Source organism: Antechinus flavipes, chromosome 3 (genome assembly GCF_016432865.1).
Source record: "Antechinus flavipes isolate AdamAnt ecotype Samford, QLD, Australia chromosome 3, AdamAnt_v2, whole genome shotgun sequence".
NCBI lineage: Eukaryota > Metazoa > Chordata > Mammalia > Dasyuromorphia > Dasyuridae > Antechinus > Antechinus flavipes.
The window spans coordinates 507,431,891-507,457,324 of NC_067400.1; the positions used below are offsets into that span (position 1 = coordinate 507,431,891).

Genomic DNA, 25,434 nt, shown 5'->3' on the forward strand with positions numbered 1-25,434 from the left:
TCTTTAATTTATTTTAATTTTTTTTCAAATAAGCAAAATCCATCTTCTCTCCTTTTCGATCTCCCTAATAGAAAGCCTTTGTAATAAAGCCTATGGAACAAATCCATATAATCAAACAAAACCCATTCCCATATGGGTCATGTCCTAAAATACATCTATTTTAATGAGTACTTGGGAGTCTATAACCCATCTGTCAAGAGAGGAGTATACATCATACATGTTCTGGAATGACTAATTCTCCCAGTTTAAAAAATCTTGAAACTGAAGCCTAGAAAATTGAAAATACTTTTCCAGAGTCACAAAAGCAGAAAGAGTTCAAACTGAAAATCTCTGGCTGCAAATCCAGGGGTCATGGTCACCCACATAACCAGTCATTTAGAAAGGGAACAAGCACATTTTAGGTTCAAAAACAAAGTATTCAAACATTGCATGTATACACAAATTAAGAGAGTGATTTGATAGCATTTAAATTATACATGCATTAAATTTTACTTTTGTTGCTTCAGAATCCTCATTCTTTTTAAAAGTCTAACAGTAATTCCATTTGTAAAGTTTCTTTGTAAAAGAATATCATCTTCAACTATTCTGATTCACACCATAGTACCTAAGTTAAGATAAATATATAAGGTGCAACATTTTGACCAAAACTTACCTATATACACTTATGATCATACTCAATATTAGTTATTTTATGCTAATCTAACATAAGTCAATTTTATTTGAAGAGCCAATTTAGTCAATTTCCTTTTAAATATACCCAGCAATTAAAAAAAAAAAAAACCAACCTAAGCATCTATGTCAATAAAATTATGTGCAAAGATCTATATAAGTGACAGGTTATCAAAACCAGTTAAGTTTTCTTCAGGTAAATATTTTTCATATTTTTGGACCTTTTTAATATCATTATTAACACAATTTACATTCATTCTTGGAAAAAGTTTGATCTCAGACTAAATTATATTTACAAAACAACTATTGTCACCAGTAAGAATAGCTAACAAAGGCAAAGAATATGTTCCACTTTTCACAGAGCAGAGAGATGGGGTATTCTGTGTAATGAACAGTAAAGAGACCAGTGTTATTAAAGAGCAGAGTATGTAGAAGGAAGCAAAATATACGACTGGAAAGGTAGGAAATGGTCAAGTTATGAAGGACCTTAAAAATCAAACAAAGGATTTAATATTTGATACTAGAAGCAACAGAGAACCACCAAAGATGAATGGATGGGAAGAGGGAAAAGGAGGAGATAATAGTCATATTTATACTTTAGGAAAATCAATTTGATAGTCAATATTCAATAAATATTTATTAAGTGCCAGGCACTCAGTTAAGTATGGGAATAATAAGAAAGTCCTTGAAGACCTTACAATCACAGTATAAATGAAGGATGAACTATAACGAGGCAGATACTTGAAAACAGAGAGACCATCAGCAACTTTCTACTATAGCCCAGGAGTGAGGTGATGATGGCCTGTACCAGGGTGGTAGCAGTTTTAGGGAAGAGCTTAAACAAGTGTATGTGAGTATTGGACTACCGGCCATTTGGGAGAGGGAGTGGAGGGAAAGAGGGGAAAAGTTGGAACAGAAGGTTTTGCAATGGTCAGTGCTGAAAAACTACTCATGCATATATCTTGCAAATAAAAAGGCATAATTTTTTAAAAAGTGTATGTGAAAGAGATGTTCAAAAAGTAAAACTGATGAAAGATCTTGGGAACAGGTTGGATATGTGGGGTAAGAGAAGTTAAGGAATTGAGGATGATGTCAATGTTGCAAGCATGGAGGACTGGATAACTGCTAATATTAATAGGCAAGTTAGGATAAGGGGAGAATTTAAGGGGAAAGATAATGAGTTCAGCTTTGGGCATATTGGATTTAAGATGTCTACATAATAGGTATTTCAAGATGTCCAAAAATTATTCAGAAATAAGACAGCAGAAGTCAGTAGAGAGGTTAGGGCTAGACAAATAGATCTGAAAATCAGTCAGACAGAGACAGATCAATAAAAGCTGAAAAGATCATCATGTGAAGTAGTATATAGAAAGAAGAGGAAACAGAAAGTAGCCTTGGAGGATACCCTTGGTTAGCAGGCATGACTTCAATAATCTCCAGTGAAAGAGATTAAGAATGAACTGTCATATGGGTAGGAGAAGACCTGAAAGAAAGTGATGTTAAAAACAACAAACAAAAAACCTAGAGAGAAGAAATACTCTGTCAAAGGCTGCAGACAGATCAAAAAGCACGAAGACTGAGAAAAAGTCATTAGATTTGAGATAACTGATAACTTTGCGGAGAACACTTTCAGTTGAATGATAAGGTTCAGAGTCTAGATGACAGAGAATTAAGTAGAGAGGATGAGGTTAAGAAGCAGAGATACCAGATACAAAGAGCTTCCTCAGTGAATTTAGCCAGGAGAGGAGAGCTATGGGCCAATGTTAGCAGGATTGAGGGTTTCTGAAGATGTGAAAAATATGAACATGTTTGTGGACAGTAGAAAAACTGCTGATAGAGAGCAACAGAAGATAAGTGAAAAAGGAGGCATGATGGCAAAGGGAATCTGCTAGAAAAAGTAGGATAGAATGGGACAGAGAGGTCTGTTTTAGCAAGAAGGGCTCCCTAGGTGGAAAAACCATTGGAGTTAGAATCAGGAAGCCCTAGGTTCAATTCCACCTTTGACACTTAGAAACTGTGTGCCCCTGGGCAAGTAACTTAATCTCTGTCTCTGAACAAGTGTCAGTATGTAAACTGCAGAAAAAAAAAGGTAGAAGTTGAAGAAGACAGACTGGAAAGAAGAAAGGGGAATGTCCCAAAGATCTGTAGATTAATAGTCAAAGGAATTTAAAGTATGATAAATATGAATTGAATGAAACTCAAAGGAGTAGAGGTTACTGAGTGGTAGAAATAGAGGGAGAGCCTGGAAGTGGTAATGGAAAACAAGGAGTATTACAATTCACTCACCACAATTGTGAGTTGGAGGCAATGAGTTCAACCAGTTCTAGAAAGGGTGGTTAAATAAGCTCTATTATCAATACAGAGCCAAGTCCAATCAATGCAAAAAGATAGAAGGGTCAAAAAAGAAAAGATTTAAGATAAAAGCTAGTTTGCTACCACTAAAGCAGGTATTCCAAGGAGCAGAATGTAAAGGGTAGTTTTACAGTGGGAGGGAAGGGGCAGAAGATTGGCTAAAGGGAAGGGAATAAGGGAACAGTTAGTAGGACACAGACAACAGAATTTTAACAAAGGCAGTCAAGTTCATTATATGAAGATGGGGAGAATATAACAGGATGGAAATATGTTAATTAACATATTTAATCATATGTTAAATCAACATAATTAATGTGTTGATTATTATCATGTTATGTTAATAATTATTATGTTATTGTATTAATATTAAATTAACATATTTAATCATTGAGAAAATAATTCATTAGGAATCTGGTCTTGGATTAGAGCATCAGACATCAGTATGTAAATAGAAAGCTGGGGGAGAAAGAAAGGTACTTGGAATGAGGTGAAATGACTTCTCAGAAAAGTGAGGGAATCTTTACTCTCAGGCAAGGCAAATCCAGTGGCTGGAGACAAAGTCCTCAAATATCAGGACACAAGCAAGAATGAAGAGGAAAACTGTAAGATTCTGAACTCCTTCACAAAAGGAAGGCCGGCAAATTATAGCAACAAGGACTAAGGCAAAATAAGAGAGGCTGCTGAGTGATGACCACAAAGGTAGATGATAAAACAGCAAGGGAAAGCAAAACGTGTACACTGACTCTGTCCTGGCCCAAAATGCTGGAGACCACCAACACCAGAGACCAGTGTTCCTCAAACTGAGATTGTTCAAGCTCAGTCCTGGGGACCACCACCATCAATCTGCTATGGCAGGGGTCCTCAAACTACGGCTGCGGGCCAGATGCAGCAGCTGAGGATGTTTATCCCCCTTACCCAGGGCTATGAAGTTTCTTTATTTAAAGGCCCACAAAACAAAGTTTTTGTTTTTACTATAGCCCGGCCCTCTAACAGTCTAAGGGACAGTGAACTGGCCCCCTATTTAAAAAATTTGAGGACCCCTGCTATGGCCATCAGCCTACATCAGTGGCCAGAACAGATTATGAATGCTGAGGCCAGCTTCTCTTCCCTGAGACCTACAAAAGGCCTCATCTCAAAACCTGAACAAATATGTGCAAGCGAGGGCTCTCCTTCCTCTAAGTCAAAACCTGTCTTACCTAGATTTAGCTAATACTGTCCTGAGTAGCCCATTCTTCTTATTAGGCAAGGAAGTATTGACCAGCCCTGGTATCAATGTGGCCAACCTACTATACAGCTATCCCAAGCCTACTCCCTTTAGATCAGGGGTTCTTAATTTCAAGTACATGAATTGTATTCCAATATAATTGGTTTCTTTAGTTTTTTATTAGATTCATCTAAAAATATTTTCTAAGATAGGTTCACAGGCTTCACTGGACTGCTAAAAGATCTATGACACAAAAATTCTTAAAAACATCTGCTTTAGCCTAGAGAGACTGACATGAACTGATGCTGAGTGAAATGAGCAGGACCAGGAGATCATTAAATACTTCAACAACAATACTATATGATGATCAATTCTGATGGACCTGGCCATCCTCAGCAATGAGATGAACCAAATCAGTTCCAATGGAGAAGTAATGAACTGAACCAGCTATGCCCAGTGAAAGAACTCTGGGAGATGACTATAAGCCATTACATTGAATTCCCAATCCCTCTATTTTTATCTGCCTGCATTTTTTATTTCCTTTATATGCTAATTGTACAATATTTCAGAGTCTGATTCTTTTTGTACAGCAAAATAACGGTTTGGACATGTATACTTATATTGTATTTAATTTATACTGTAACATATTTAACATGTAATGGTCATCCTGCCATCTAGGGGAGGGGATGGAGAGAAGGAGGGGAAAAATTGGAACAAAAGGTTTGGCAATTGTCAGTGCTGTAAAATTACTCATGCATATAACTTGTAAATAAAAAGCTATTAAAAATTAAAAAAAAATCTGCTTTAATTAATGAAAATTTTATTATAACAATGTTATAGACTCCACATACATAGCAAAACCCTAAAAACTCTAAAGCTGGAGAAAAGAGAAAGCAGAACAAAAAGAATCTCCAAAGAGACCCAAAGACTTGTCAAGTCCGCAAGTGTTTACTGAGCTCCTGCTATGTACCTTCCACTGTGACGACTCCATTAAGAAACCTGTAAATATCCGGCATTTCCCACCCCCAATAAGATCAGAAAAAAGAACAAAAGCAAGATGCCATCTTTTCCTTAGTCAAGAGAAAGGAACTAAGTCTTAGAGCTGAGCCATGTGAAGCTAACTCTCAAAACTTCTCCAAATTCCCTAGAACTTACCATAAAGATCAGGTCCATGGGTTGTAAAAACATTGTATAAAACTATGTTGAGAGGTGCAATCACCAACTTCCCATAGTAGTAGCTATCAATGACCACTGTAGGTACCTAGAAAGAGGAGATTCAATTCAATTCACCTAATTTAAAAACATATACCAAGAAAACAATATTTACAGAATACTGTGAATGCTTGGCACACAGAATAGTATTTAATAAATATTTTGTATTTGACTATTTGAGAGTAAGACCAGTTTTTACTCATGGAGCTTACAATTCTGTAACATCAAATATATAGATAAAGCTTGCACAAATGAATTTAAATAGTTAAGTACACATAGAAAGCTGGTATGTCTTAAAGGATTTAATATGTCTTAAAAGTATTTCAAATGGCAAAGAAAGAAGGAGGGAGCTGTTCCAGACTTATGGAATGGTGTAGACTGAGGCAAAGAGGCAGAAAAGTACAAGAGCTGAATAGAAGACGTGGAGTTGTTCAGTTTGCTGAAGCTAAGAGTAGTGGAAGAGAATAATATGAGGTGGGTCTGGATGGAGAGGTACCAGATTTTAGAGGGCTTTTAATACTGAACATGCATAGAGATTACAACAACTATAGTTTTGCCTCAGATTGATGCTTCCTAATTTAACTAATTTTCTCTTTTATTCCAGTTTGTAGTCACTAACAAAAACAAAATACACAAAAAAGAAAAAAGATCTCGTGTCAAAGTATAAATTTCTATTGTTTACATTTTAAAGCACATGTTAACAAGAAAATTCTATTTGTTTCCATGTCTTCTTCTCATCTCTCATGTATGTCTTTTTCTGGACTTTGTCATTGCTTTATTATTTGAATAGCTGCAGGCAATACGTATCTAAATTAATTTGACTTCAAGTTCTACCTTGTTCTCCCCTTCAAATTCTTAATGCTCTCCAAGTTTTCCATTTAATACAATCAAATGTAGAAATAAAAGACTCACCAGAAAGAGTATTAGAGCCACTAGTGACCAATGAAGAAAACTCTTCCATCTTCGTTTCATGACCAGCAAATCAAAGGCAATAGGTAATCTATGAACATTCAACAGGGAAACAGGGATTGAGAAGAATATCAATAATAATAATGGACATTTAAATAGCATTTCAAGATTTGTAAAGCAGACAATCATCAGACAACTCCAAGTGATAGGTGGGTCAGGTGTTGCTATCCCAGTTTTACGGATGAATGAAATAACAGAAAAAGCCAAACTGCCTAGCACGGGTCACACAGATAGTGTCTGAGCTAGGATACAAAACCATGTTTTTTGGTTCTATCATCATTGTTCTTTCACTTTACCACATAAGAGATTAAGAAATCCAGATAATTGATTAGATTCAAAAATGCTTCTCACAGAGTTGAAAGAGTAGAATTCCTCTAACAGTTATGATGCAAGAAATAAAATTGGTATGTGAACAATCTATTTTAGATCCCTGTGTGATTCTTTCACAAGACCTAAATGTAATAAGGAATACTAAATTTTAATGATGAATTTCATGAGAATTTGAGTTGCTTGATATCACATGCCCCTAATCATGAATGTTTTAAATAAATGAATTAGTAGAATATATCAAGATGATCTCTGAGATCTCTTACAACTCTGAAATTCTGTTTATCATGGACCTTTGGGTCACATACTAGAATATCTCTAGCTTAAATTAAAGTAACCTCAATAACTCTGACAATTCTAGAATCACAGAATCCTACAGTTTACAGAGATGTTGGGATCATCTAGCTTCACCTGAAGCATGAATTCTCTAAAACATGCCTAAAAAATTATCATCCAGTCACTTCTTAATGACAACCTGTATCAGGGGAAAAGTAACCTCCTAAAGTAGCTTGTTTCACTTTAGGAAGCTCCTAATTGTCAGGAAGTTAGATAGTCATCTTTTTTTGTTTAATGTTTTCATTTCATAATAATAAACTTAACTGCAATCTAGCTATACTTGTACAAGGAAAAGGGAAATTAAATCCAAAGAGAATTGTAGGAAGTGAGAGTACAAGGATTACAGGGTAGAGGAACAGAGTGGAAGTTCCCTGCCCAGTTGCAGAAGAATAGTTTAGTGCTTAAGACAAAAAAGAAAAAGGAAAGAAAAGAAAAGATTTATGAGATTGTCTGTATTCAACAATGGTGATGTTCTTTCTGGCCTTGACATCATGGAATCTGAAGTGTATATGGCTTCTACATTGCTCATGTTTTGTTTTTTACCTGGTCAAACACCACATTCTTAGAACCATCCAATTAATCTTAGCAGTAGAAATGAAAAACTGGGATGCTTTTGTATTTGCCAGGAACAAGATGCTAGGACTAGTGATGAAGTTATCATCAGCATATTTCTCCTCATAATGCCATTATGGCTTGTGAAGTTACCACATAAATCTAAAGATGACCCTGTAAAAGCAGGATTCCTTGCTTCTCTCCAAGTCCAAGCTTCTCATGGCTGAGAGCATGAACACTTTCTGTTATTTTTGGAATCTTTATTGCAAATAGCTTGGAAAAAACTCCATCCAGGTGGTCATTATTGACAATGATGTCAAAGTACATGATAGAGCTGGCCATGGCCACAGTTGGCTGAATTGGGAGCAGTAGTAAAGGCAAGAGCAGTGAGGACTGGTATATGGCAAAACAAGAAAAGCCAAAAGCTCTTAATATCTATAAAACTTCTCACAGACCATGTCCAAAGCAGATTTCATTATCTCTCCCTCTAAGGCTCCCTCTACTCCTAATTTCCCTAGTCACCTACACTCAAGTTCCATGTTAGACTCACCTCATACACAATTTGCTAAGTTCTATTGCTTCTAGCTTTACAATATTTCTTGTACATGTCCCCTCTTATCTGCTCACACAACTGCCACCATGGTATAGGACCTCATCATCTCATACCTGAAATTACCTGACGGCTAGTGTCACTTTCTTAAGTCATTCCTCACTCTAATCTATCCTCCACTGAGCTGCCAGAGTAATCTCACAGAAGGGAATGTCTGATCATATTACACATCCCATCCAACAAACTCCAAGGACTCCTCATTACTTCCCTAATCAAAAAGAAAAGCCTTGGTTTGGTTTTTAAAATCCCTCCCAGCCTGACCCCTTTCTACCCTTGCAGTCTTCTAACATTTTACCTCTATCCATGCACTCTAGGAGCTGGCCACATTGATCTTTTTGCTGTTTTCTCAAACAACATTCCATCATCAAACTGTAAACCTTCTTAATAACTGAAGCCAACACCTGGAATGCTTTCCCCCTTCACTTCTGCCTCCTTGGCTTCTTCAGTGCTCACCCTCTATAGGAATCCTGGTCATTCACCCATCTAGTTTTTCCTGAGATTACTTTCTTATTACTTATATATCTATCCATCTACACATCCATCCATCTATTCATCTACCTATATCTATCTCTCTCTCTGTTTAAATGTTATCGCCAACATTAGAATGTGAGTTCTTCGACGGTAGAACCAGGTTTTTTTCTTTTCTAGGTATCCTCAGAGCACACCACAGTACTCTGAGCATGGTAAGTAATACTAATAAATAAATAATTATTTATTAAATAATTATAATTAACTACTTTTTGGTTCTGTTTCAAAGAATAGATTCTAAAGAAAAGGGGAAAGTAATAAAATTACAAGTAAAGGTAAATGAAGATAGCAAAACAAAACAAAATTTTTTAAAGAATGTAAACTAGGACAATTAGGTGGCACAATGGATAGATCACCATGCAGTTCAAATCCTGCCTAAGACACCTACTAGCTGTTACTACTGGGCTTATATCCCAAAGAGATTTTAAAGAAGGGAAAGGGACCTGGTCAACCTATCATCTGGGGGAGAGGGTGGGGGAAAGGAGGGGAAAAATTGGAACAAAAGGATTTGCAATTGTCAATGTTGAAAAATTACCTATGCATATATCTTGTAAATAACTATTAAAAAAAAAAAAGACACCTACTAGCTACGTAACCCTAGGCAAGTCACGTACCTCCATTTGTCTCCAAAAGAATAAAATAAAAAGAATGTAAACTTGAAGGTAAAAACTTGCTCAAAATTTGTACTTCTATACAAAAAGTGCTTGTAGCTTTTCAGTTGCATTGGACTCTTCATGACCCCTGTTGTGCTTTCCTTGGCAAAGATACTGAACTGATTTGCCATTTCCTTCTCCAATTCATTTAACAGATGAGAAAATTGAAGCAAACAGGGTTAAGTGACTTGCCCAGGATCACACAACTAGCAAGAGCCTGAGGCCAGATTTGAATTCATAAAGATAAGTCTTCCTGATTCCCAGCCTACTGCTCTTTCTACTGCACCCCAGAGTGCCTGATCTCCTTTTATAGATCATTCATTATATCCCTTCTAATCAGTGCTGTTTATCTCCTCAGTTAAATTTCTCAAATAAGTAAAACTATACCTGTCTGTTGCTTTCATTTCCTTTTTATCATACTTTGGGAGCAGCAAGGTATTGGGGAAGAAAGTGTTAAGAATTGGAGGGAGGAAAATCTGGGTTCAAACCCTGCCTGACAGTTTATATCTGTGTCAATGATCTTGGACAAATCATTTAGCTTCATTTTCCCCACTTAACTTAGAACCCATGACTTCTTAGTTCCCTTCCAACTCTAAATCTATGATCCTATACTCTCTCCTAAATGATCAGCAATTTCTTCTATAGTTACCAACAGCTTTTTCCTGGATTAATGTAACTACTTTTTAAGCTTTCATCTCCTTCCTAGATCATTTTGCTATTTCTGACAGAAATAATTCTTTTTTTAGTACTCTTGATTCCGATTCACTTCTTCCTTCTCCCATCCAACTGTAGACATTCTTGTCCAAAGCAAGCTTCTAGACTTCCTCTATGCTTATTTCCTTGGAGTAGGCACCTCATCCGCTTTTCTGACTTTAACAATTACCTATTGATGACTAAATTAATGACTAAAAATGAAAAATTTATCCATGGTTCAGTAAAGTTTTCAAGTATATCTACTTGATTATCTAACTCAAATGAATTTATTAGTTCCCTGATGTGAATGTTCCCTCCAAAGATATAGACTACAACTCATCCATCCTACTCCTCCTTCTTTTTCAATCATATATCTCTTGGGTTATATTCTTTACTCCAGATAAAGCTCTTTATTTGCTATGTGATTCTGCACACTAACATTTGCTATGTGCCTCTCTATTAGCCTCTGAATGATACATGTTTTAATTCTTTGGAGACTTGCAGTCATTCAATACTCAAACAGAGCTGATATTAAGATGGGCTTTTGCTTTTGGGAGAAATATAATATTAAAGTAGCTTTCCAATTTCTCAAAGACAACAAACTCACTATTTAAACATGCATGCATACATACACACACACATACATAGATCCTACTTAAGTAACTCTATAGATTGCCTTTCTAACTATACATCAAAATTTGAACACTAATTATTCTTCATCTGCTTGTTTCTTTTTTCTTCTTTAGAAAATTGGCCAAATCCTTTTGAGTAGCTTTGGATATATCATCTAGGAGCTTTTGATGTAAAAAGAATGATGTTATCTAAAAACAGATGCATTGAAAGACTACCATCCAGCATGGGATAGTATTTCAACTTGGACTTTGCTGGATCTCCTTCAGGACAATGTTGAACTCTCCCTGTTTTATGCCTCACTTGATGTTTTTGATCAGAGGGTTACTGAAGTAGGATGTCTTCAAGAATTAAGATTCCCACAGATGTGAAGCTACTCTACTTCCCTCTCCCCCTTATATCCTTCCCACAGAAATCCCTCATACTCTGCCCTCATACATCACAATTTCTCTAATGGAGACCCCCCCATTAAGCACTTTTCACCCCATCCCCATTACACACACAATGGGTTCCCTATCAAGTAAAATCTAAGTTACTCAATATGGAACTTAAAATGGTCCATCAACCAGATTTTTTTGCCTATTGGATAGCATCTATAGGACTCCTTAACAAATCAGTTTGAGCTCACTAGGAAGACAGGTATTCTTTTCATACTCAGGATAAAACATATTTAGTTCTATCTCCATAACTTGGCTGGTATTTGTTCTCCCTACTTGGAATATTCTCCCTATTTCTCTCTGCCAAGAAAGATTCTAAATTTCCATTGAAGTTCAACTATTTCATAAAATTTTTCCAAATAAATTCAAAGAATTTTTCAACTACCCAAAGAATTTTCCTTTACTTTGAATTTAATCAACAATTCTGTTTAGACTCTACAACATTATAACACATTTGCTTATATAAAGCAAATGTCTTCTAGAGTGATGATGTCACACTCAAATAGAATCCTGGCAGGCTACAAACTGACATCAGCTATGCTATATTGTATTTTTCTTTTGTTAAATATTTCCCAATTATATTTTAATTTGGTTCCATTTGGAGACCAGCCAGAAATTTAACAACTCTGCTCTAGATATTTCTTGCTGCACACCAATTATATAGCTAACTCCTGGGGGACAAAGAATTTTTCTTCTACTTCTATAGAAAAATTGTGCCTTTTTTAAAAAATACATTAATATAAAATAATATAACATAATATCATTTCATGGCTAGATGAATACCTGTTGTTCAAATGAAAATATCAGGCAGGAGTGGTCAGATCCAGTGCCACTCTGCATACTTCAAGACCCCAATCTTCTCCTGACTAAAATGTAAGCTCCAGCATCATTTCTTTCTCTGTTCCCTCAATGACTACTTTACAGGTACCAACAAATTTCAGCACTTAATAAACACTGTTGAATTGATCCAAATTGACCTTCTAGGGATCATAAAGGTGCACCTAAGTCCCAAATTAAGATCTCTTCAACACTGCAGCCATAATATAGATCCAATTACAGACTTCCAAAGACTTCTGTCCTGCCCAGACTGTTTACAGATAACTAAGCACTAAGACTCGATGTATGATTGCTGATCAGGGATAAGAGAGGTGGAAGAGAATTTGACTTAGCTTCTTACCCAAGAGCTGCACTAAATGGCCAGCCGAGGATAGCCCCACCGGCTACTGCCAGCACAGCAATGGAGGTCTTGTCCATGAACCAGCCCGTCATAGCTATCACAGTTGTGTACATACAGAAGCTGCTAGGAAGGAAAGCTGAAAAAGTATGGAAATGTTTCAAAAACAATAATAAAACCAAAGACAAGACAATTTATTAAAAATCTTCACTAAGGTTAAATGCTATCATATGCTGCAAGGCAGAAAGAACCACAAGAGTTTACTTTATGTTAGCATATTAGACATGACCACATTAACAAATAAACAGTAAGAACCACTCATTCTTTTAAGACTCCATTTCAGTAGTAATTAACTCTTTTTCCTCATTTACCAAACACAACAGAGCATGAAAAAACACAACAGAGAACACTTCACATGGAAGCCCAAGACCACTGGGCACATCCTGCAATTCATACTCACTGTGCCTCCAAAATTCACAGGATTGTCCCCAGGTTTCATGCGCACTCTGGGATCAAAGTTTCAAGAGTACAACAGCTATCACAGAAGATTGACTTCTGCCAGTTTCCTAGGGCTGCTCTGGTCCAAACCTGTAACCGCCTAGAAGTCACAGGTGCTACAGAAGGGCCTTTCCAGAGCACAGAGGTTTCGCAAGTCCAACCCATTGTCATCCTGAACCCAATGATATGGACACTTTAGCTTCTGGACACTCTTCTCACTTCTTATCATATCAAAAAACTGGGTACCTTCCCTCAGGGAACCTCTAATAATAGCAGCACTATGTTATATTTAAGAGTTCAAAGCGACCTTACAAATTAACTAATTCCACCTGCTCATTTTGAGAATAGGGAAATTGAGGTCCCCAGAGGTGAAGTAACTTAAATGAGAGGGCAAAGCCAAGTTTAAGTTCAGGTCCTATACAGCTGCAGCCAGTGGGGGAGCTTAGCAAAAACTGTCTCCCTCTAACTGGGGAGCAGGCTTTCCCTGATAGAAAGCTTCACTCCGTGAGCTAAAGGCATTCCACCAGGGCTTTTGTTCAGTATCTGAAGTGGACTGCTTACATTTTGCTCCATTTAGAAATGAAGCAATATGCCAATTGTTCCTGATATACCACAGGGCTCCTCAAAGGACAATTCCTGCCTTTCCTGCTCTATCTAGTCAAAAGGGAAGTAATAATTAGTACCCAATTCCAATAAGAACTGAATGAAGAAGCAGGGAGCTCAGCAAAAAGCTCAGGGGATCAATGTTCTAATCCTGGCTCTGACTGAAAGGATAACTTTAATACCATAACATTCTTAACTGCAATGTACCAAGTCAAATTTAATTCTGGCACCTTTACCAAAAGCCAATTTTGGGAGCAACTCATAAAAGGATTGTAAAATATTCTGAAGAGCAGATTTTTCCAGACAAAGGTGGCTTAATATTGGTGAATAGAGGGCTGACAACTCCATTTGCTAATATGTAGTTAGAAGGAAACATCTAGACAAATCCAGGAAGGCTGATTCAGAATTTTCTAAACCAAAGCTCTCATTATTAACTAGAGCTCTAAAAACAAAAACAAACAAAAACTATACTTCTGGTTTCTTACATTCATCTCAAATAATCTTGGGAAAAGATTTTCATTCACAATCAGAGACAAGTTTTTCCTGGGAGAAAATGTTCCCTCATGAAGAATCACAAAGGTATATTCTTACATCCCAATGTTGTACAGGAAAGCTTGGAGTTAATGTTATCTTGTAAAAATCTTATGGCTTGGCTTTTTAAACTTACACTAAGACAAAGTGCTCTCTTTCATTGCAACAAAATCTCTATAATTGTGTCATCCTCTTTTCTCTTACCAGCTGATGAGCAAAACATCCCAGTGCTGAGAACTAAAAATGCCAGCATCAATCGACTCACATGGAGGCCAAATTTCTTGCACACAGCCCTGTGAGCAAGGAAAAAAAAAAAATCAAACATGTCAGGCCTCAGGAATATCCACTTCAAATAAGAAGATAAAAACCTGTTACATTGATTGGTGATGATCTGGTAATCTGAATTACAATGTAAAACCATTGTGACAAATTCACCCAATACTCTGCACTGATGAGAAACCTGAGAGTTATCAGTTAATCTGTCTGAGTCCAAGGGGATATATGAATTTTCTAGAAACTAAAAGTGATTCAATTATAACAACAGAGAGGAAACTAAAGGACTTAGAGAACAGAAAGAAAAAATGTAAGATTCTCCTCTAAAAACCTAGCCTACTAAGATCTCATTAGAGCTTTATAAATTACTAAACCATCAAATGATGATATGGAAGGTACTATTGTAGTGTCAGAAAAAAGAAACCCTTCACTGTGACACCTACCTACCCACTAACACTGAGGACAAGGGGGAAAAAGTCATATATAACTCATTAGAGATTTTTTTTTAATCTATCAAAGAAATAAAAAAATCCTTACACTTCTATAACATATAGCAGTTACAAAGCAAATTCACATATATTAATCCTCCCAACAACTTTTTAAAGGTGACACCTATCTTATTATCCCCATTTTACATGTAGAAACATGGAATGTCATTGTGGCAGTACCCTCCTCCCAGGCTACCTGGTCTCCTCTATATGAGAGCAAGAAACTGTCTCAGACTAAGGCATGTCCAAGGTCACAAAACTTGTGAAAAGTCCAGGTTTTATCCCAGATCTTCTGACTACAAGCCTACTGCATATAGACAAACAGAACTAAGGTAATCAGCATAAAAACCAGATATCTGAAAGTTTGTTGTAAAAAAAAAACAATAACCACAAGTACTCTTTGTCCAAAACAAACTTCTTATTTTAAGTAAAAAACCCACATCAAAGATAACAGCAATGGAGGGAGGAAAAAGAGTAAGGGCAAGTTTCAGCTATTGCCATGCATGTCAGGAGGATAGTATATTCCATCTAGTATCTTACACAGTGATTTTCTACAAGCAAAGCTTTTCTGTACTCACTTATAAAAGTAAAGTTCACAAACAGAGCTCACAAAAGCCAGGATACATCGCAAAAAGTAAAAGACGAGAACCTAAAAGAAATCCAGGAAAAAAAAAAAAAACCAGAAGTCACAGACATAAGTTAAAACAATTTGAAAAATAAAACTCAGAAAATAAATAGGATAATATAGGTTAAGTCAAATAGCCGATAAAGTATTTACACAGTTATATTTGCTGTAAGCTAAAGTACTTTTAAGCTGCTCAGAATGAAACTACTAACTTAAAATGAAAAGCATAATTAGAGTAACATGTGCTTCTAGATGGGAATATTATCGATTTTCTTTATTAATGCCATCAATTTTCAAAGCAAATAATCCCTTCAAATAACTAAGAATAATTAATATACCATATTTTAGGAAGGACACTGACTGACTGAAGCTCCACCTAGGATGACAAGAGGACTAGAAACTAGGTATAAAAGGATTCACTGAAGGTCACAGGGATATTTAGATTTTTTACAAAAAGAATAATTATAAGGATCATGCTCACCATCTTCAAATATCTGAATGACTGTAATAGAGAATTCAACAAGCATTTAATAAACATCTACAAGTGGAAGATACTATATTAGTTTCTAGGGTTACAAAGACAAAAAATTAAATATTCTCTGAAATTAAAGAGTTTTCATTTTATTAAGGGACTACAGATGCCCACAGATAACTAAATACTAAGTAAACACAAAGTTGGGAATAGAGAAGATAGTACCAATCATTGGAAGGGTCAGAAACTAGCCAAATTCTAAATTTTAAGAGGAGATGGTAAAAAGAGAAAGTGTTTCAAGCATGGAAGATGGCTAGGTAAAAGGTATAAAGACTAGGAATGGAGAGCAATGCACAGGGAACAGACAGAAGGCCAGTTTGGCTAAAATCTGAATATGAAAGGAGAGTATTTTGAAATAAGTCTGAAAAGGGAAACTGGAACCAAATTGTAAAAGAGCTTAAATGCCAAAGAGAGGAGGGAAATGGCATGTAGAGAGGAGATAAAAGTTCTGCTTGGTGCAACAGGTAGACAAATACAGTAAGGCAGATTCCAACTCTACATAAAAAATCCACAAATTTATTTTGAAGCCGTGAAGTCTTTCCTGGTTCCTTAAACTCTTAGTGTCTTTGCCCTGGATTTTTTTGTATGAATTTTATATACACCTATATTTGAGCATGCTGTCTCTCCATTAAGAAAGCAGAAACTGTTTTGTCTTTGTTTTTATATCTGGTGCATAACAAAAGGATGGGCACCTAGTAAGTACTAAATAAATGCTTCCTGATTGAGAACCAAATTCTCAATAAAATAAAAACACAAAATAATAACTGTATTTAATATAAGTTTACTTCAAATGGTCTTCAGATAATACATATTATTTTTAAAAGAGGTCCACTAGTTCTAGCAAAATTATAAAGCCATTCATAAACATAAAAGCAGCTAATTTTAAAATAAACTCTCAAAAGTTTAAAAGTAAAAATGTAACCAAATTAAATTACCTCCAAATATAGGCTTATAGGAATAGGGGAAAATTAAAACCACTGTGAAACATCATACAAGATCTCATATTACATCCAAGACTTCCCTCTCATAAAACACTCAATTATAGCTAACAATCATGTTGGCCTCAACTGTTAAACTGTTTGGTAGGGTAAGAATAATAAATTTGAAAGCAAGTATTCAAAAATTGCAATTCTGCCATTTACTTCTTAGTGGCATCAGACAACTCACTTATCCTCTCCATAAAGATGCCTTCCAGCTCCAAATCTGTGATCTCCATTGAGAAGTAGAGGCTATTAAATCAAGAGTAATGAGATTAGGTAGGGACTATCTTTTCAGTCTGAATGGCATATGAGTAAGTAGAATAGTACAGAAGAAGGAAGAAGTACCAAAGTGGTTGAAGCCAGATTTCTACTTAAGACCTCTCCATGGCTAATAACTTTGTGTTAGGGCTCTGACAAAAGTCTATACATTAAGAATATAAAGGGAGCTGGGCAAGCTAGCATCCTATTTCAAGAAAGGCATCTATACATTTTTTTGGGAGCCTTTAATAACTGAATCTTTCATGAGACAGTTTTCCAAAACAATTAGACATGTAAAATCACAAGAACTCAGAAGACTGAAGACTTTGCTTCCAGAAAATATGTTAGATAAGAGGTGGGGGTGAGGGGGGTGGGGGTGTCTTTCAGGGACTTGCAGAGAATATAGTCTTATAGATGTTCTTCTGACAAAGCAAACTATTTTCTTTTTTAGTTTGTTTTTTCTCTTTCTTGGTTTTCCTTATGATTTAGTTTTTTTTTCTACAACATGACTAATATGGAAATATGCTTAAAATGAGTACACATATAACCTATATCAGATTGCTTGCTGTACTGAGGAGAAGGAAAGAAGGAAAGGAAGAAGAAAAAATTTTGGAATCCAAAATCTTACAAAAGTGAATGCTGAAAACTATCATTACAGGTAATTGGAAAAAATAAAATACTATTAAATGGGAGGAAAAAAAGATATTTCACAAGTTATCACCTATAAGAGGGAAAGCATGTACGCTGCCTGCTTTGCTTCAGAGGGCATAAATAGGATTTCAACTAAATTTTGTTTATGCGTAAGGTTCTGATACTTCAAAACATCTGAGAACCAAAAGAAGATACTAGTGACAGAAACTGGGAAATTTTAGGACAGAAGATAATTCAGTTTTAGAGTTGCTGAGTTTGAAGCCATAGCAGATTAGTTAAATGCAAACAAATTCTCTGAATACATTCCACTGCTCTTTCCGAATTGTACCTTTTACAAAAAGAAATTTATTTCATGATGAACTAAAAAAGATATGACTTCACCTTCATGACTCAAGAAACAATGAGTTACAGCTGGCAATAAATGTTGATTGATGGATGGTTTATTAAGGCTCAATAAATATAAATAATATATCTATTGTCTTTCCTCTGACAAACTTCAAACATTAGAAGGAAGATACTCAATTAAAATACACAACTATAACTACTATTCTAGATTAGGCCTTAATTACCTCAAATTTGGATTGCTGTCATTACCTTCCAAACCAGCCTCCATCCTATTTAATCTTTCCTCTGCAGAACAAGATTTTCCCTAAATATCACTGCTCTTTATGCCACTATCATGCACTTATCTCAAAGCCCTAGGCTCTTATATTTAATTGTAGAACTCTTATTCCCAAAACTCTGCCTTCGCATCTAATTTTTGGTTTTAAAAAAAAATTCAGTTGTTTTGACCCTTAAAGACAAGTACTTCAGGCTAGACCTGGTCTTACCTTGTTAGTTTGTAGGACTTTTGCATGGAATGCAGCTGGCAAAGCATGAAGCCACAGGTAAGCATAGGATCGGATAGCATAAGCTGGGGAATATTCCCATGTCTGAAATCCATTGCCATAGACGAGGTAGTGCATCTAAAATTCCAAAACAGAGAAATGAATTGATGTTTTACAGGCCAAAAATCATTCTCATGAGAACATATGGTGGCATGAAGAGCTTTTTAGTAAATCTATGAATTAAGGGTCAAAAAATATATAAAGGGAAAATCTATACAGAATTTTGGTAGCTAAAGGTAGTTATAGACAGAAACCAGAGGAAACCATTATGATAGAAGGGTTAGTTAATAATAGAATACTGAAAGAATATAGAGTATCCTACTTTTTGGTGCTCAAAAACCCTTCGATTATTTTACTACGAATCTTTTAATTATTGATTTGATACAATGTCGTTGACTTTCATTCTTGAAGAGAACTAAAATGACATCACTATATTAGAACCAAGCTACAGGGTGTCCAACTGTGGCTGAACAGACCAAGAGCTCTTGGGGTGGATTCTCTAAATATGTGTATCTTGTGTTTTTTTGGAGCTACTTCAGTTCTGATGAGGTGCACCATGCTGCTTGGTCCTGTGCCAGTGTCTCCCACTTCACATAATCAATTCCAAAGTTCTTAAGAGATACTTTGAGAGTTTCTTTGTATCACTTTTTCTGATCAGCTGTTTGCCTTGTGTGAGTTCTTCATAAAATAGTCTTTTAGGCAAGATATGTTTGGCATTTGAACTAGCTGTATTTGCTTACACTCTTAAAATCAAACAAAGTGTCCACCTACTTATAACTTCAAAGGTAAGCATACAACTTGCCCTCAAATAGCTTTACGGCACCTTAGATAGAAAATACCTTTTATACCCTCCTCATTATCAGTCCTCAAGTAACTAAAAGGGAAATATCATTCCCTTCAACCAATTGCAATGCTCAAAAATTCCAAGAGCATTAATCTGGAAATAGAGGTCAACTGGTAATGCCTTATTTCCCTGCCAAGCACCCCTTTAGGATCCCTCAAAAGTGAAGGCACATCCCTGTGCATATTGGAGATGGGACTATTCCTTTTCATAAGGGGAAGCTCAGTAACAGACTCTGCAGCTGTCACACAACTCTTAATTCTATGTAAATCTGGAGGATTTCCCATCACCAGCCAGCTGGAAAAAATATCCCTCAATAAATTTCATTTGAACAACCAAATTTATGTGGGAGTTTTCTCCTTTTTCTGTTTCTAATGGAGATGCTGGCATATCACATAATCATTCATTTGGAAGGGAGGGAAGGAGAAGGAAATAAGCATTTATATAGTGCCTACTATGTGCCAGACACTACACTAAGCATTTTTACAAATATTATCTCATTTAATTCTCACAGCTTTTATTATCCCCATTTTATAGTTAAGGCAACTGAAACAAAAGTAGATTAAGTGAATTGCCCAAGGTATTATTACTAATAAGTGTATGAAGCTGGATTTGAACTCAGGTCTTCCTGATTCCACACCCAGCACTCTATTTATTGCACCAACAGAATTTTGGAAAAAGAAGAGAGAAACTAATCAAGTCTTCTCATTTTAAAAATCCTACACCTAACTCACAAAAATAGCCCTCATTCATATTGCCTCAATGAACTGTCCCCAATCAACTTGCCCAAGATTATCCAAGTCCTAAATCCTTCAAAGAAGATTTACACAATATATAGAGAGAGCCTTTGGTATTTTAATTTTTTATGGATACCAGTGCAATAGTTAGCCTGCCTGTTTGCCTATTACTCTGTCAGTTATTATCTCTAGGCTGCCTATCTCTCCCAATACATGTCCACAAGTCATCTTTGGTAATAAGCAACAGCCCTTTTCCTTCATGAAGCACTGGGTATGCACCTCTCATATACTTACCAGGGATTTCCACTGTCCTCAGGGAAAACTTGAATCTTTACTTTTCTGATATTTACAGTATTCTATGATTCAGAACTATACAGATCACAGGGATAATTTTTTTAAATGTGTTTTAGCAGCAGAGTAATTTGGGATTCATATTTAGGAGCCCTAAGAAAATCCCCAAATACAGTCTTGCCTGTCCTCTATTTTTAGGTCCAGTTCACTGTACATCTTCAATACCCATCTAAAATAGATGGAACTAGTGACTCCCTATCCAAACACATGTCACTATCTGAGTAAAATATATTCTTTATCCATTAGTTCTTTTCAATATAGATTGCTAGATCAATCTCTATTGAGGGATTATAGGCCCTCAAGTATCCTAGGGCTCAAAGTCAATTCAGTGTGATGCAGAAAGAGAAGCATCCAGATATCTTCACAACTTATAAGGAATTCATCTTCCATTTTGACTCTGTATAGAACAAAACTTTTTTTTTTATTGTTTGTTTTTTATTTTCAGGTAAATATGAAATGAGGTCGTCAATTGAAAGTATGAAGCTTGAGAAAGGATGAATAGGTTTGTAATAGCTGCTATAGAAAGTGTGATAAGCAACTCACCCCACACCCTAATTCCTTCCAGATAATGGAACTTCCTATGCCACAGGTTTAAAACCCTGTAAAAAACTAACTTTTTTAAGGTGACAATTGACTAATTTCTTTCATGGTATATAACAGAACAAAACTTCTTAAACTATGAGTTGCAACCTCATATGAAGTCGTGTAACTGAATGTGGAGAAAAGCATCAAATATTCAGGATTTAATTCTTGTAAAAATAAACAAGCACATCATCTCAAATTTTCTTTTGTCTTTAATAAATAGTAAAATTATATATACATATATATATATATACACTAAAGAATTGTTTTAAAATAAATTTCTTTATGATTTATTATCAGTAAATACTTGATTAGTATACCTATTTTATATATCTATATACCCAGGTCACATAAAAATTTCTTGGGTAAAAAGGGGTCATGAGAGGAAAAAAATTTAAGAAGCCCTGGTATAGAACATTGACAAACAGTCCAAGTATGGATCCCTGTTCTGTAAGCTACCTGATATAAATAATATAAGGACTACTAAAAGAAATTATCTTTGCTGTTACATTCATCAAAAATTTGCCTTCCAACTTAACATGTGTATGGGAAAAAGGAGTGGGAGAAGGGAGAAAACAAGCATTTATTAAAATACCTACTATGTGCCATGCACTGTGTATGGTACTTAACAAATATGATCTCATTTGGTCCTCCCAACAACCTTGGGAGGTGGGTGTTAATATTCTCCACATTTTACATTTGGAAAAAAGCAAATAAATGATCAAAGCTTAATAATTTGAACTTAGATCTTCCTGACTATCAGCCCAAGATTCTACACTATCACCTAGCTCTTCACTTTGCTCTTTCAGGTCAAAAAAATTTTTTTTTTTTGGTGATCAATGAACAATAAACACATAAGTAGGATATTAAACTCTCCATCTATTAGGCAATGGCATGTAGACAGAATATTAGGCAAAAAGGAGATAATAACAGCAAATAACTTTCAAGGTTATTGGGAGCATCAAATGAGATAATATTTATAAAGCACTTAGCACATAGTATGCGCTTTATAAATGTTAGTTATTATTACTGTTTTTATCTGTCAGTGTGTTACCATGAAAATACTGTCTGCAGCAATCTTCTACAAAAATCAGTCTATTTCCTGATCATATTTTCATTAGAGATATCCTAAATTAATGAATGTTAAAATTCTTACAAAGTGTTAACTCACTGGAATAGATAGAAACAATGCGTAAGTTTACACCTTTGAGAATTCACACATTAGCTCACACATTAGAGTTCACAAGATCACAAGTTCACAAGTTACACTTTCCACAATCCCACTCTCAGAGGAGGAGACTTCAGGAGATGGAGAAAGCAAGAGTCAGTTGAGGAGATTGAGAGCCAGAAATCAGTTGGGGAGACTGACAGAGCCAGAATTCAGTCGGGAGATTCAGAACCAAAATTCAGAGAGAGCTGAAGGCTGAAGCTGGCAGAGACAAAGGATAAGCTGCAAGAGCTCTTGGAACCAAGGGGAGAGATGGGCCTCTAAGAAAACTAACTGGGCTATTTTGAATGAGACAATAAAGGATTTGGACTTTAATTCCTGGATGCATTTGAGGTGATTATTGATTTGAATTGAAACTAAGGCTGCCTCCAGAAGTTCCCCAAGAAACCTGCACCTAGAGAACTATTATATTATATTTAAGAGAAGAGAACATTACAAATGAATAAAACTCTTAATACCGTAAAAATAAAATAAAGTAAGAATAGTAGTTATTTTGATGTTGATTCAATTGCTTTTTAAAAAATACTATATTTCCTCCTTACCCTCATTCTTTTAAGATATCTTTAAAATCCATCACTAAGTAAATTTTAAACTATGTAACCTCCAGCATGGGATTCCTCCCTTTGTTTTTGGTAAGGTCTTACTTCTTGTTCCTGAATTCTTTTTTTCATGTATCATTTCATTGTGTACTAATTAAGAGTGCAAATGAAATTATTTTCATAATATTCACATCACATTTTCATTTTGAATATTTTTGTAAAACAATTTTTTCCATAATAAAGCACCATGCAGCTGATGAAGAACATGGAAACATACATGTATCCCTACACACACACATACACACATACATACACATACACAAATTTAGTCTTCAAAAAAATTTTAAAGGCCAAGAAATAACTTACTGGTTCCCAGTAGTTGAATGTTTCATCACAGTCAGAAATATTACTCAGGAGGGCAGCACAGAATCGAGCTGAGATCAAGCACTTGAAAGCAGTAGATCCTTCTGGTGCCCAGACTTGTCCTGCTTTACTTCCAGATGGCCTACCCAGGGGCAAAGGATAGGTATCAGGAAGGGGCTACTAGGATGGGAATAAAACTAGCAAGAGGGAAGGGAAAGAAAAGCAAAAAATGCAACAAAGCACTAAAGTTATTACAAAAGAAAAGATATATTCCCAACAATACAATGATCCAAGACAATCCCAAAGGGCTAATAAGGAAACATACTATCCGCCTCCAAACAAAGAATTGATATTGACTGATTGATTGACACACTGAAGCAAACATTTTTCACTTTCATTTTTTTCTTTTGAATCTTCTTGTACAAAATGAATATGGAAATGTTTTACATAATTGAACATGTATAATCTATATCTGATAGCTTACCATCTCAAGGAGGAGGAAGGAAAGGAGAAAGTGAGAGAAGGAAAGAATTTGGAACTCAAAACTTTAAATAAAAATGTTAAGGAAAATGAAGAAACTTCAAAACTTTTTTGTCCTTTCTAAGTAGAATCTGTGAAACCAAAATTAGGACCTCAATTCTTTCACTTCATGGTTTCAATATTTAATTTAGAGACAAACCCAACAGCTGCAATTCCAAAACACCTCAGTCAATAATTAGTCAATGAATTAATGATTTGAAAAGGAAATTGTTTCTTAGAAATTTGAGTTCAAAAAAATTCAGCATACAAGTATAGAAAAGGAAAGACCTGGCTTGGAAATAACAACATACATTTAAATTGCTCTTTAAGGCTTACAAAAAATTTTCCACCCACTCCTATGCAATATACAGCAAAAAGCAGGATTGCATCCAACAAAAGTAATTAAATTCTAGACTACATAAAAGACTCAATAGCCTCAAAAGTCTTTCCAGTTTTAAAGTATGTTCCTATGTGGAAAAGCAAATTGTCCACACATCAAGAATATATTATATTTAACTCTGAGTACTAAATGTTAAAAGGAACACTAATGAACTAGAACACATTTAGAAGAGGGTGACCAAGTTGGTCATAGAACCAGAAATCATAGCATATGAAGAAAAATTAAAGTAATTGGGGCCTTCTGGCCTAAATCATAACTAGAACAAAAAGGACATGATAGCTATCTTCAAAAATCTGAAGGGCTATCACTTTTATGTAGGACCAGTGGACACAATTAAGAACAATATTCAGAAGTTATAGGATGGAAGATTTTGGTTCAAAATTAAAAAGCACTTTCTAACCATTAAGAACTTTCAAAAATGTAATCCATTGATTTCAGTGAGGCCTGGAGAGACTTATATGAACTGATGCTAAGTGAAATAAGCAGAACCAGGAGATCATTATACACAGCAACAACAAGATTATATGATGATCAATTCTGATGGACGTGGCTCTCTTCAATATTGAGATGATTCAAGCCAGTTCTAATGGTCTTATGATGAAGAGACCCATCTGTACCCAAAGAGAGGACTGTGGGAACTGAGTGTGGATCACATCATAGTATTTCGTTCTTTTTGTTGTTGTTTGCTTGCATTTTGTTTTCTTTCTCATTTTTTTCTTTTTGATTTGATTTTTCTTGAGCTGCATGATATTTGTGGAAATATGTATAGAAGAATTGTACATGTTTAACATATATTGGATTACTTGCTGTCTAGGAGAGGGGGTCGGGAGAAGGGTGGGGGGAATTTTAGAACACAAGATTTTGTAAGGGTGAATGTTGAAAATCATCCATGTATATATTTTAAAATTAAAAAGCTTTAATTAAGTAGATAGAGAGCTGGCCCTGAAGTCAGGAGGACCTGAGTTCAAATTCAACCTCACTTAATCCCAATTGCCTCAGCAAAAAAAAACAAAAAGCTTTAAAAAAAAAATGTAATTCATTTAGGGTAGCGAGCTCTTCATCACTAGAAGTGTTTGAGCAAAGATTAGGAGACCACAAAAGATAGAAGCTGTACCTGAGAGATAAAACTAAATGTTTTCTTAATTAAAATAGTGCTCAGAAAATGTTATTTTGGGGTTGGACTACCTATCACTTATTGTAGC

The 25,434-nt window shown here is 35.4% G+C and overlaps 1 protein-coding gene across 1 annotated transcript in view; it reads right to left on the reverse strand.

Annotated features, from left to right (window-relative positions):
• ALG9 (ALG9 alpha-1,2-mannosyltransferase) overlaps window positions 1-25,434 on the reverse strand; it is a 131,934-nt gene that overhangs the window by 103,402 nt on the left and 3,098 nt on the right. Inside the window, exons 2-8 of the mRNA XM_051986963.1 lie at window positions 23,317-23,455; window positions 18,616-18,750; window positions 15,318-15,388; window positions 14,183-14,271; window positions 12,350-12,485; window positions 6,350-6,437; window positions 5,381-5,486 (exon numbers count right to left, since the gene is read on the reverse strand). Coding sequence (XP_051842923.1) covers window positions 5,381-5,486; window positions 6,350-6,437; window positions 12,350-12,485; window positions 14,183-14,271; window positions 15,318-15,388; window positions 18,616-18,750; window positions 23,317-23,455 — 764 coding nt within the window. The remainder of the gene's footprint in view (window positions 1-5,380; window positions 5,487-6,349; window positions 6,438-12,349; window positions 12,486-14,182; window positions 14,272-15,317; window positions 15,389-18,615; window positions 18,751-23,316; window positions 23,456-25,434) is intronic.